Source organism: Clarias gariepinus, chromosome 14 (genome assembly GCF_024256425.1).
Source record: "Clarias gariepinus isolate MV-2021 ecotype Netherlands chromosome 14, CGAR_prim_01v2, whole genome shotgun sequence".
Classification (NCBI taxonomy): Eukaryota; Metazoa; Chordata; class Actinopteri; order Siluriformes; family Clariidae; genus Clarias; species Clarias gariepinus.
In genome coordinates this window covers 28,878,094-28,890,133 of record NC_071113.1, presented here as the reverse complement: position 1 = coordinate 28,890,133, position 12,040 = coordinate 28,878,094, and the positions used below count along the sequence as shown (strand labels likewise).

Below are 12,040 nucleotides of genomic sequence, written 5' to 3'. Positions count from 1 at the left end.
ACGTTCATTCTTAAGTGTTTTTGTTTTGTAACTGCTAATACTAACACTTAACTGACTAACTAAATCAGTAAATAAAAATAAAAAAATTAAAAAAGGTTTAAATTAACCTTGCTTCTGAGAACCTAATTAATTGGTTAACTTATTAACCAATTTATATTTCTGTGTAATGTAATGTTTACACAGCTAACAATTTTGCTTTCCAGAGGTCACATTTTTCAGGTTTGTTTTTTGGTCAGCCAGGAAAGTTTAGTTTATGGTAATATCATTTTCTTTTTTTTTAGGTTTGCAGAATGTTCCCTTGCCTTACTATTTATTTGACATGTTCATAAATTTTTTTATTATTCTTGCATAAAATGATACATTTAAAAGGCAACCAGTGTCTTCTTGTGCCAGTCCCAAGTCTGATTAAATGCAGAGGGTTGTGAAACATTTGCCGAATCAATAATGCGAATCACAAATATCACTTCCATACTGGATTATGCAAATTATATTTCATTTTTTTATTTTAACTTTACACTTTCATGTGCTAAATAGACAACTTTCCTATGACAGATTACACTAGAGTATATTGATACACATAAGTCTTCAGGATACATGTTTTTGTTTTTTTTCCCCACGTGTACTTGAGTCAAAGATCACAGAATGCACTAATGAGAGCATATTTTAGTGAGTCAGTGCTGGTTGAGATTAGCCTCGATATATATTTAATGCTTCATAAATAGGATGTTACTTTTGGACATCTTCATTCACCATAAAGCACATGCTCTTCTTCCACACACAAAACACACACACACACACATGCACACATCTTTAATGTTTAAAACATATCACACAGCCATAAAAATATATAAAGGTCCAAATAATACAAAGTACTAATACAGTTAACAGCATCATTATTGGAATTCTTAATGAATCAATGTAAATTTAAAAATTATTTAAATTTGGTAATAATCACAAATGTTTTATGAAATACTAATTAAGCCATGGTCACATTCCACACGGAAATTTACACCAATAAATCAATGTCTAATCAATATCACAACACACTTTTAAAGTGTGTATACATTTTTTGGGCCACTCTGTGTGTGTGTGTGTGTGTGTGTGTGTGTGTGTGTGTGATCCTCATATAGAGATAACAGCTGCATATTTTTTTTCCTTTCTTTCTTATTTTTTTCCTAAACTGGGCACCTATCTGCTTTAATTAATTAAACAAGCATGTTGAATCAAGATTGAATTAAGAGTCAAGACTAACCCAATTCCCATCTGATGATTTCACCCAGAAGAAAAAAATGAACTATGACACTTGACATTCTCTATATATTGTTACAAAGTGTCTAACCCAGTAAAGATGTATGTAAACCTGCAGGTAGACTTTCACTGTACTGCAACTCTAAGTACATGACCAACTCACATCCTAAAAGACACGAATGCCGTCAGGGACTTCCTGACAGGTTTCCCCTGTGGGCGTATGTACTTGTATAAACCCATACACACTGCTTTGTCACACTCATGAGCAGGGATTTGGCCACATACAGACCCAAATACACTTTGAGAGCTTTCACGTGCATCGGTAAGTCTTTTTGTAACGGTTTTGTAACTAAGTGTGATACTAACACTTAAATGACTAACTCAATCGCTAAATAAAAATAATAAAAAAGTACAAATTAACCTTGCTTCTGAGAACTTAGTGTGTTATTAACCAATTTATATTTCTGTGTAATGTAATGTTTACCCAGCTCACAATTTTGCTTTCCAGAGCTCACATTTTTTAGGTTTGTTTTTTTATGGTAATATAACTTTTTTATGCAGAATAAAAAAGTTTGCAGAATGTCTTTCTATTATAAATGTATTTTCTATTATAAATTTGAGTCTAATTAACACCCGGTGTTTGGATAAATTACCATTAGTTAACGTTCTGCATACGTTTTCTAAAAAATAAAAAATAAAATAATTAAAAAAACTTCTGCAACATTCTGGGAAGGTTAGTTTTTGGTTACAAAAAGAACCTACAGGGAATGTTCTTTCAACGTTATTATTGGATTCCAAAAAAAATAAATAAAACATACGTTAACGTTAGGGGAATGTTGTGTGTTTCCTGGGGAACTCTGTTTTCATTAGGTTAATAATATTATTATTAATTATAATAAATTTGTTACTGTTACTGTTCCTCCCCTCATGCTAAATAACTCTTGAGGTGATATATTTTAGGTCTGTTGGTCTGAGAAAATACAATGACATCGCCTTTAATCCATGAGATCCCTGTGATTGGTAAGTGTTAATGTTTTAATTCATTAACATTTAATTAACATTAGGGAAACAGTTTTGTATCAAATACAGTGGAACCTCGGATTATGAGTAATGCGGTTTACGAGTGTTACGCAAGACGAGCAAAGATTTTTAATAATTTTTACTTGAAAAACGAGCATTTTCTTGGTTTACAAGCACCAAGTATCAGGTATCACGTATGCGCTTGAACCAACAGTTTTTCTCTCTCTTGTGCTGCGGAATTGTAAGTAATCGTCTCCCCTGCTGAGTCTTAGTGCTCGTCTCTTACTGGTATAATCAACATCAGTGCACGCATGTACTGTTTACTATAACACTGTGACCACGTGTGTGTGTAAACCAAATATTTTATTTTGTGTTTGTAACCGTGTTTGTACAGCGCACATGTGTGTGCGCACGTATAAAGCAAACTCAAGTCTCATTAGAGGGTAAAGATCCATTTTATCTCTGTATCAGCCTGTTGTTTTTTTGTTGTTGTTGTTGAGGGGGTGGTAGGGGGGCTGTAAAGGCGCGAGTGTGTGTGTGTGTGTGTGCGTGTGCGCGTGTAATTTGACACAAAACTCCTTCACTTACAACAACAACACACACACACACATACACACACTCTCTCTCTCTTTCGCCTTTACAGCCCCCTTCTTCTCTTGGCTTCCCACACACAGCGTCAGACAAACACTCTCTGCCTTATACAGAAACTCTGCTCTGTCACGATTCTTTTCAAAGGTAACGTGTTTTTTTTTTTTTTTTTACTTTACAGCAGTGATTCCATCAGTATGCGCTTACGCAAGTCTGACTAGCGCTTCGTTAATGTGTGGGTAACGGAAAGACTGTGTGTGTGCACACACACAGCGCCTGCGTGCACAAATGGAAACACTTATCTGTTGGGATTTCGGGAAAGTGCAGGTTTATTTGTTTTATTTTTACTTTTTATCTTGTATTAAGTATTTTTATGTATTTATTTTTTTTTGGCTGTTGAATGAATAATTTAAGTTTCCATTATTTCTTATGGGAAAATTACATTTGGTTTACGAGTATTTTGTAATACGAGCCCGCTTCCGGAACGAATTATGCTCGTAATCCAAGGTTCCACTGTATTGAAAATTATCAAGAATAAAAATTTTTTTGATGATCTCTCTGATTTATTAGTTTTCCTGCTGATCATAAAGAGCACAGCCTTTATCATTAGAGAAATCATAGTGACCGAACCCGTGACCTTCCCATGTACCTGCTCTGGAATCTGCCCAGTGGTTTCCTGGACGCGCTTTATTCCCAGTAAAACTGTCCTTGCTAAAATCTACACGTGTCCGAGTGAGCAGCATTGTGAGAAAAGATTTGCAGTAGCAGGAGATACCAGCAGAGAGGACTTCTCCCTGACGATCAGTTCAGTGGTCTACAATGACGCTGGCTCCTACAGGTGCACCTGTAATGGAACATCAGTTACTGAGATCAAATTGAACGTTTTTGGTAAGTGACATCAGCAGGAAATGACATCATTCCTAACACCTGACCAGCCACACTGGAGTGTGTAGTGAAGCTGAAGTGAATAAAACGTGTCTGTTTTTGGCCGACAGTTCCCACAGCTGTAAAGGCTTTCGAAGGGGAGAGCGTCACCCTGCCGTGCTACGGAGACACTCGGCATGAGGTTAAAGATGTAAACTGGAAGAAAGCTGGACAAAAGGTTCTGCTGTACACTCCTGCAAACAGATCAGTAACTACATCAGAAGCCAGATTTATGTTATCAGCAGAAGACTTTCCACATGGTGATCTGTCTCTTCACATCAGTTCAGTCCAGCTGTCTGATGCAGGACTTTATCAGTGTCTCATCCATGATGAATCTCGGGAAGGAGAACCGAGAGCGGTTTCACTGAAGGTAGAAGGTGAGTTAGCCCTTATTCTAATGTTATTCATTATCCTAATGTTCTTAGAATAAGAATAAGAAATGTAATTGTGACTGTGAGTTAAGTGAGTGAGTTTTTTTATGAACATGCAGTCTGACTTTGTATTGTTTGAACTGATGTATTGTATAGTCAGTTGACAATAGTGTGAAAAGCAAACTGACTTATAAATGCCTCTTAGTGTTGACAGTTTTTTATTCTAAAGCTTATTATTTCTTAACCAGGGCTACAACGTTCAACCGCCACCAGCAGCAATGAAGTGTCAGTACTACGTGTGCTACTAGGATCGAGCATTTTGGTAGGAATCATCGGACTGCTCGTTTAGATTGGAAGAAGATGCTGTAAATCCAGACAACATGACCGAAATTTAAATTTAACCTGGAATTTAAAGACAATAAATGATGTTTTATATTTCTCTTTTTTTTATTATTACTGTTAATATTAAGTATCTCGCAGGCTAGTATATTTTCGGGCTTCGTTTTTTTAATCTGTATTTTTAGGTCCTGCCCACTTCAGTGTGCCGGTTCCTTCCTGCGATTAATCGGAAGATCATTCGCTCTCACCTCATTGATATGCCTCCAGCTTGAATAGGAGACCAAGAAGCCTACGTAAACCCCTCCCATCTTCACTGCCTTGGCTTCACTGTTTATCATTCGAGTGTTGTTAAGAGATACGGCAGCCAGGGGTAGCTCAGTGGTTAAGGCATTGGACTACAGTTCGGAAGATCCCAGGTTCAAACCCCACAACCGCCAAGTTGCCACTGTTGGGCCCTTGAGCAAGGCCCTTAACCCTCAACTGCTCAGATGTATAATGAGATAAAAATGTAAGTTGCTCTGAATAAGAGCGTCTGCTAAATGTAAATATGGCGTATGACCCCTTTCTAGCTATTGTGACTATGTGTGTGTGATTTTTACCCTTTGATATTAGCGTAGCATTTTGATAGACTTCTGTGTATGACCATGTTTTAATTTTTGCTTTGATCCTGTTGGTTTGGATTGTTTTGCTGCCTTCTTAAAATATATTTTGTATATATCTACAGTATATGAATAAAAAAAGATTTTGCCTGTTCATTGGTCAGAAATCGCTCTTATAATGATATCTTTATGTTTAATTCATAGCAGGACCTGAAGCCAGTCTCTGAAAAATTTCTGTCTGTCTGTCTGCCTAACTTTGGATAGGTTAGGCCCCCCAAAGATAGGCCCAACGTTGGCACAACGTTGATTTAGTAGAAAACGATTTTACTACGCAATATTTTATAAGGAAAAGTAATACAAAACTCTAGCCAAGTCACAAGTATTCTACTCACAATTAACTTTTATTTTCTTTCTTTTTCATATTGTTATTGACTCATTCCATAATGATGCTTGTGAACTTAAGCAATTGTCATCAAACTGATTCATGCATTGCTTTTTCAGAAAAAGACAGAAAATAAAAGTGCCATCTAATTCCACTACTGATCCCACAGTCATTCGGGTTCTTTTTAAGTTTACTAACCTGTTGTTCATAAATGCACAGATTACTGCTTGTGGTACACAGCAGCAGCAGCAGCAGCAATCCTCTCTGTCTTTTTCTTTTATTAGTAATCGAGCGTTTCTTGAATAGAATAAGTCATTTTAGTTATGCTTTTTAATGTTTTTAATGCTTTGTGACTACCTTTGAGAGATAATGCACTACATTGGAAGTGTGTTTGGCTAAATTGTTAGACTAATAGTACCTAATTCACAAACTAACCCTAACATAACCTTTTATAACTATATTGTAATACTAGCTGTGCCCACGACTTCGTTCGTGTGGAATACCCCCCTAAAAAAAAGCCAAATCGCAAACTGAAGTAGGTTCTTAAAATCGTATTTGCAAGCCAAGTCTAATAATAAGTAGTTATGGTACAACAAAAATCCAAGTCACAAAGCCAATTCCCTAAAAATCTGTATTTCAAGCCTTAAATACGAGCAAAAAAACTTTACAAACAGTAACATTACAAAGAAATTACATTTTAGAAAAGTTAATTCTTTAATTAAGTGAAGTGTTTGTTTTAACGTTGTATTTCTTCTTTCCTATAGAGCAGTGGTTCTCAAACATTTTCTGTCATTCACAACTTTTTGAATTTTTAAGCCCCACTTGTCAAAAAAATGATAACGAAAACGGCCAAGTGTACTATTTATTGAACTATCAACTTCTAAACCAATAAGATCAAATAACACCAAGTTCAAAACAGATAAAATACATGTGTAGATGTTATAACAGGCTTACTTCGTCACTTATCTAGAGCTTTCTTTCAAAGAAGTCGAGTGGCTTATTAATGTGACTGGGGTGTGTTGTCTCTAAGTGTCTTCCTAATTTGTTGGGTCTCGTGCTGTCTGCTGCCAGTGGTTTAAGACACAAAACACACAAAGGTCTCTCCTCTGCTCCACCATCCCCACCATGAATCCAAGCGCAACATATAGGCTTCATTATGTTTTCCTTTCGGCTGGATTTTTGGTTGATTAGGCTGATAGTGCTGAATCAGCTGCTTTTTTGAGGTCCATGTAACAAATGTATCCATTGACGTTATTACGCTCACTACACACTGTACACTACTGACCCGGTGTTATGCTCTAAAATGCCCCCCCTGCCACAGATTGCCCCCCCCCATCCCCCCTCCTCCACATAAACTTTTTCAAATAATATATTAGAACATTAATTCATAGGTTTGTGGTTTACAAATTACAACAAACTAATTGAATTATAAAATAAGCAATATAAAAAAATTTTGTATAGGGGGAAAAATATATAAATTATATATATTTTTTCATATACCACATGTATATTTTTATATTGCTTATTTTATAATAAAAATCGTTTCCTGTGATTTTTCACCACAAACAATATTTATTTAGTGTAATTTGTGATAAATTATTTGTTGTTTGTACATTGACAAACTCCTGCAAAATTAATGTGCCATAAAATAATCATTTTGGGGGATTTGTATTAATCGTCTCGACGAGTGTCACGTGCCTAGGGTTAATTATAACAGTAATAATATATTCGATAATAATAAACCTTTGAATGTATGTCCTAATATAATATTTGATAGAGATTATGTAGGGGGGCAATCCGTGGCAGGGGGGGATTTTAGCGAATAACACCTGTTTGTGTCCGCGGTAAAGTTAGTTTGATATTTGCATCTCCGAATTCAATAGCTGCGTAAATAAACACGGAAATAAGATACCCAGATATATTTCCTCTCTCCGTTGTCTTTAAGCTACATCCGCCTTAAATTATACATGTTTAAAAGCATAAACACCATTATTCTCTACGGCGCACCGAATGATTTAGGGATCATCGCAAAATGGCGCATAGCAACAAAAAGCGTAGAACGATATTGATCTTCCCTTCTGTTCAGCGCCTGAAGGATCAAAAAGCAACTTTGTTGCCACACTGGAAACTAGAAATGCCAGACTAGTACTGCCTGATAAAATATAAATGTTTAACAAAAATACAGAAACACCAGAATACACATAGGAATAAATGAAATGACATATATAATACCGAATGTTTCCTTATATATTGTTCCTCTGCAATTAACATGCCGACGTTAAACCGTTATTGTTGCACTATGGTTCCACTTTTTCTCTGATGTTATTTTAATTTACTTGTATTAATGATCCATTTCTTTGTGTGTCATTATTTAGTTTTCGAGTGTCCGATAAAGAAAATAAAGATTAAATAAATTCAGAAAAGCATGAATTATAATAGGTACTTTCCTATTATTTTTCACTAATTCCCTCCCGTTTCATTCCCCACACTTTGAAACCACGGCAGTAGTAGGACATTGATGTGCTCTTTTTTTTTCCTTTATCGGGGTAAAACGCACAAATTTCTAAGATGTGGAGCACAAAAAATCCACATGCTATATAATTCCCTTAATGCACGTCCAGGCACAAGTGGTTTTCTTTTAACAGATGACTTTAATGAATAGACACCGTGAAAACTTGTTGGCTGTGTTCAAAACAAAAAGGAATTAGAGTTTTAGCTTCCTTTGACTCTTCATTATTAGCTTACAGCATGCGTTCTGTTTTCTTCTCCTTCTTCTAATCATTATAACATCTACCTTATAACAGCGCCCTCCGATGGTGTTGTACAAAATTACATGTAATAAAATAAACTTTACAAGCCAAACAAAGCACAAAAAACAAAAATACATAAAAACTTCAAATCAAAATGTGGCAGTTACATGCTATTTACAAGGAACTATTTTACTCCGGAAACAAATATTTCCCCATAACATACTCTACCTGGCCACTTCAGACTTTTTTGACGCATGTTATATGCACTATATATAAAGTGGTGTGAAAAACTATTTGCCCCCTTCCTGATTTCTTATTCTTTTGCATGTTTGTCACACAAAATGTTTCGGATCATCAAACACATTTAACTATTAGTCAAAGATAACACAAGTAAACACAAAATGCAGATTTTAAATGATGGTTTTTATTATTTAGGGAGAAAAAAAATCCAAACCTACATGGCCCCGTGTGAAAAAGTAATTGCCCCCTGAACCTAATAACTGGTTGGGCCACCCTTAGCAGCAATAACTGCAATCAAGCGTTTGCGATAACTTGCAATGAGTCTTTTACAGCGCTCTGGAGGATTTTTGGCCCACTCATCTTTGCAGAATTGTTGTAATTCAGCTTTATTTGAGGGTTTTCTAGCATGAACCGCCTTTTTAAGGTCATGCCACAACATCTCAATAGGATTCAGGTCAGGACTTTGACTAGGCCACTCCAAAGTCTTCATTTTGTTTTTCTTCAGCCATTCAGAGGTGGATTTGCTGGTGTGTTTTGGGTCATTGTCCTGCTGCAGCACCCAAGATCGCTTCAGCTTGAGTTGACAAACAGATGGTCGGAAATTCTCCTTCAGGATTTTTTGGTAGACAGTAGAATTCATGGTTCCATCTATCACAGCAAGCCTTCCAGGTCCTGAAGCAGCAAAACAACCCCAGACCATCACACTACCACCACCATATTTTACTGTTGGTATGATGTTCTTTTTCTGAAATCCTGTGTTACTTTTACGCCAGATGTAACGGGACACGCACCTTCCAAAAAAGTTCAACTTTTGTCTCGTCGGTCTACAAGGTATTTCCCCAAAAGTCTTGGCAATCATTGAGATGTTTTTTAGCAAAATTGAGACGAGCCTTAATGTTCTTTTTTGCTTAAAAGTGGTTTGCGCCTTGGAAATCTGCCATGCAGGCCGTTTTTGCCCAGTCTCTTTCTTATGGTGGAGTCGTAAACACTGACCTTAATTGAGGCAAGTGAGGCCTGCAGTTCTTTAGATGTTGTCCTGGGGTCTTTTGTGGTCTCTCGGATGAGTTGTCTCTGCACTCTTGGGGTAATTTTGGTCGGCCGGCCACTCCTGGGAAGGTTCACCACTGTTCCATGTTTTTGCCATTTGTGGATAATGGCTCTCACTGTGGTTCGCTGGAGTCCCAAAGCTTTAGAAATGGCTTTATAACCTTTACCAGACTGATAGATCTCAATTACTTTTGTTCTCATTTGTTCCTGAATTTCTTTGGATCTTGGCATGATGTCTAGCTTTTGAGGTGCTTTTGGTCTACTTCTCTGTGTCAGGTAGCTCCTATTTAAGTGATTTCTTGATTGAAACAGGTGTGGCAGTAATCAGGCCTGGGGGTGACTACAGAAATTGAACTCAGGCGTGATAAACCACAGTTAAGTTATTTTTTAACAAGGGGGGCAATCACTTTTTCACACAGGGCCATGTAGATTTGGAGTTTTTTTTTCTCCCTTAATAACGTAAACCTTATTAGTTAACGGTTTTTGATGAGCAGAAACATTTAAGTGTGACAAACATGCAAAAGAATAAGAAATCAGGAAGGGGCAAATAGTTTTTCACACCACTGTATATGAGAGGGAGAGAGAGAGAGAGAGACTATACATAACGTACGCTAAGAATAGTAAATAGAATTAGGAATTAGCTATGGTTCCATAACTAGTTTTATAAATATATTTTTAATGTGGAAAAATCGCGGGACTTTAGGGGACTTTAGCTGGGGCTAGATGAGTTGTGTTCAGCCTAAGAGCAGGAAAGTCTTAAAGGGCTGTCTCTGAAATCAGCATTCGGTTATGATGTGACAATTATTTTAGGCACTTTTCATGACTAAAATTATTATATTCATATATATAATAACTATATTTTATAAGTAAAGTTTATAAATATATATATTCATTATAATAAATACAGCAATGGTTAAAGACTTTACTTTGTTAAAATCAGAAGCACATTATGAATTATTTTCCTAAGAATTGAGACAGTAAGAGGTTAATGTAGTTTCACTTTCTGAATGATGTAGATGTGTTATAGCTGTGGGGTAGAGGAGCTGAGTGAGCTGCAGTACAGCAAACTCTCAGTGTTACTGCAGCAGCCCATAACATCAATCATAATCATAATGACTGATTGCATTATTATTATTATTATCATCATGATTATTATTATTATTATTATTATTATTATTAATGCAAAACTCAAACTAATATGTGCATGCTGTCTTTGAGTAAGTTGTTAAAAAGCACAGATGTCAAAATATTGTCAGATTGAAGTGGTCTAGATGGTTAAGACTCTTACTGATGGGGAAGACATAATGCAGCAGCAGTAATATGAATGTTGTTTTAATTATAATAATAATGAAAAGGCAAACTCTTGTGTTGAGATTGCTTGCACACAAAACCTTATTAATAACAAAGATCATTAAAAATCAAACATTTATTACAATACTAAAAGTTCAGTATACATCATTAACCTCCTCCTCCACCAGTTTTAGCTTTACTCTGTAGTTTATGACGGCAATGTATTGTAGAAGTCCATGGCTGCTGGGGAAACTGAGTGTAACAGAAGGCAGTTTGCATTGAAAAACATCCAACAATGAGATTTAATTTTCAGCAATAAAATAATATTTATTTCCCGATTCATTGTTTTTTTTCTTTTTTCTTTTGTAGACGTGAGACCAAAGGATGGCTGGCACACGTATGTAAACCTGCAATCAATACACAATATGTATCAGATGAATCAATCAGTTTATCTTTAATTTAGATCGCTCGTAAAGCAAACAGACTGATTCCAAATCAACGCTAACAATTAAACACGCAGACTTATTTAAAGAAAAAATTACACAGTGCACCAAACTCCAGAGAATAAAGAAAAACACAGCTCAGGCCATAACATATATTATATCATATCATATATCATCTCATCGTATCACTCAGATATGGTTAACAGTTGATGACACCATTATTGATATTTAGTTTACAACCTACAAACTGAGATCATTTTATTTGTTCCAGTTATTTATAAGAGGTGTTTAGTTTACATTCTGGTTTTACTTGATGTTACACTAAGGGGTCTGCTTCACACGGGCAGTAAACCGACCCTGTTCTTCTTTTGCTATTTGTATGCATTATAAACAACAGTTTAAATACCTTGTATAAATGTATATTTAAACATCACATTTATATATTAGGTCTTATTAAATTCCACCTTAATAACTTGATAAAGGTTAATGAAAGCATTTACATCTTGTGTTCATGTATTAATATCTGTCATAACATCACTACAGATGCTGACTTTGTTGAAGCCAAGAGGGAGGAGCTTATCCAGAGGGTCTCCTTGGTGCTCCCTGGCTGATGAGCTGCTGCAAGGGAACCATATCAACCACGAGTCGTATGCAAATATCCAAGCCGGAAGTACAACCTAAAAACGGATGAGAGAACTCTACAAGTCGTTAAACAACGAACAAAGCAAAGCTGCATTTTATAAAGCTCTGACAAAATACGAAAGTTTCTTTGTTAAAGAACTGGAGAAGGAATACAGGA

The 12,040-nt window shown here is 35.9% G+C and overlaps 1 protein-coding gene across 1 annotated transcript; it reads left to right on the top strand.

Annotated features, from left to right (window-relative positions):
* Positions 1 to 1,531: 1,531 nt before the first annotated feature.
* Positions 1,532 to 4,538, top strand: LOC128541683 (uncharacterized). Its single transcript, XM_053512218.1, has 5 exons — positions 1,532 to 1,570; positions 2,209 to 2,268; positions 3,427 to 3,744; positions 3,852 to 4,157; positions 4,400 to 4,538. Exons 2-5 carry the CDS (start codon positions 2,232 to 2,234, stop codon positions 4,498 to 4,500), a joined length of 762 nt encoding a protein of 253 aa, XP_053368193.1. The 5' UTR covers positions 1,532 to 1,570; positions 2,209 to 2,231; the 3' UTR covers positions 4,501 to 4,538.
* Positions 4,539 to 12,040: the final 7,502 nt, after the last annotated feature.

Excerpts from the sequence above, each read along its gene's own strand:
- LOC128541683 (XM_053512218.1), top strand. The coding sequence starts at position 2,232 with ATGACATCGCCTTTAATCCATGAGATCCCTGTGATTG. Across the intron at positions 2,269-3,426 it reads CCATGAGATCCCTGTGATTG|TTTTCCTGCTGATCATAAAG; the intron begins GTAAGTGTTAAT and ends CTGATTTATTAG. Across the intron at positions 4,158-4,399 it reads GGTTTCACTGAAGGTAGAAG|GGCTACAACGTTCAACCGCC; the intron begins GTGAGTTAGCCC and ends TTTCTTAACCAG.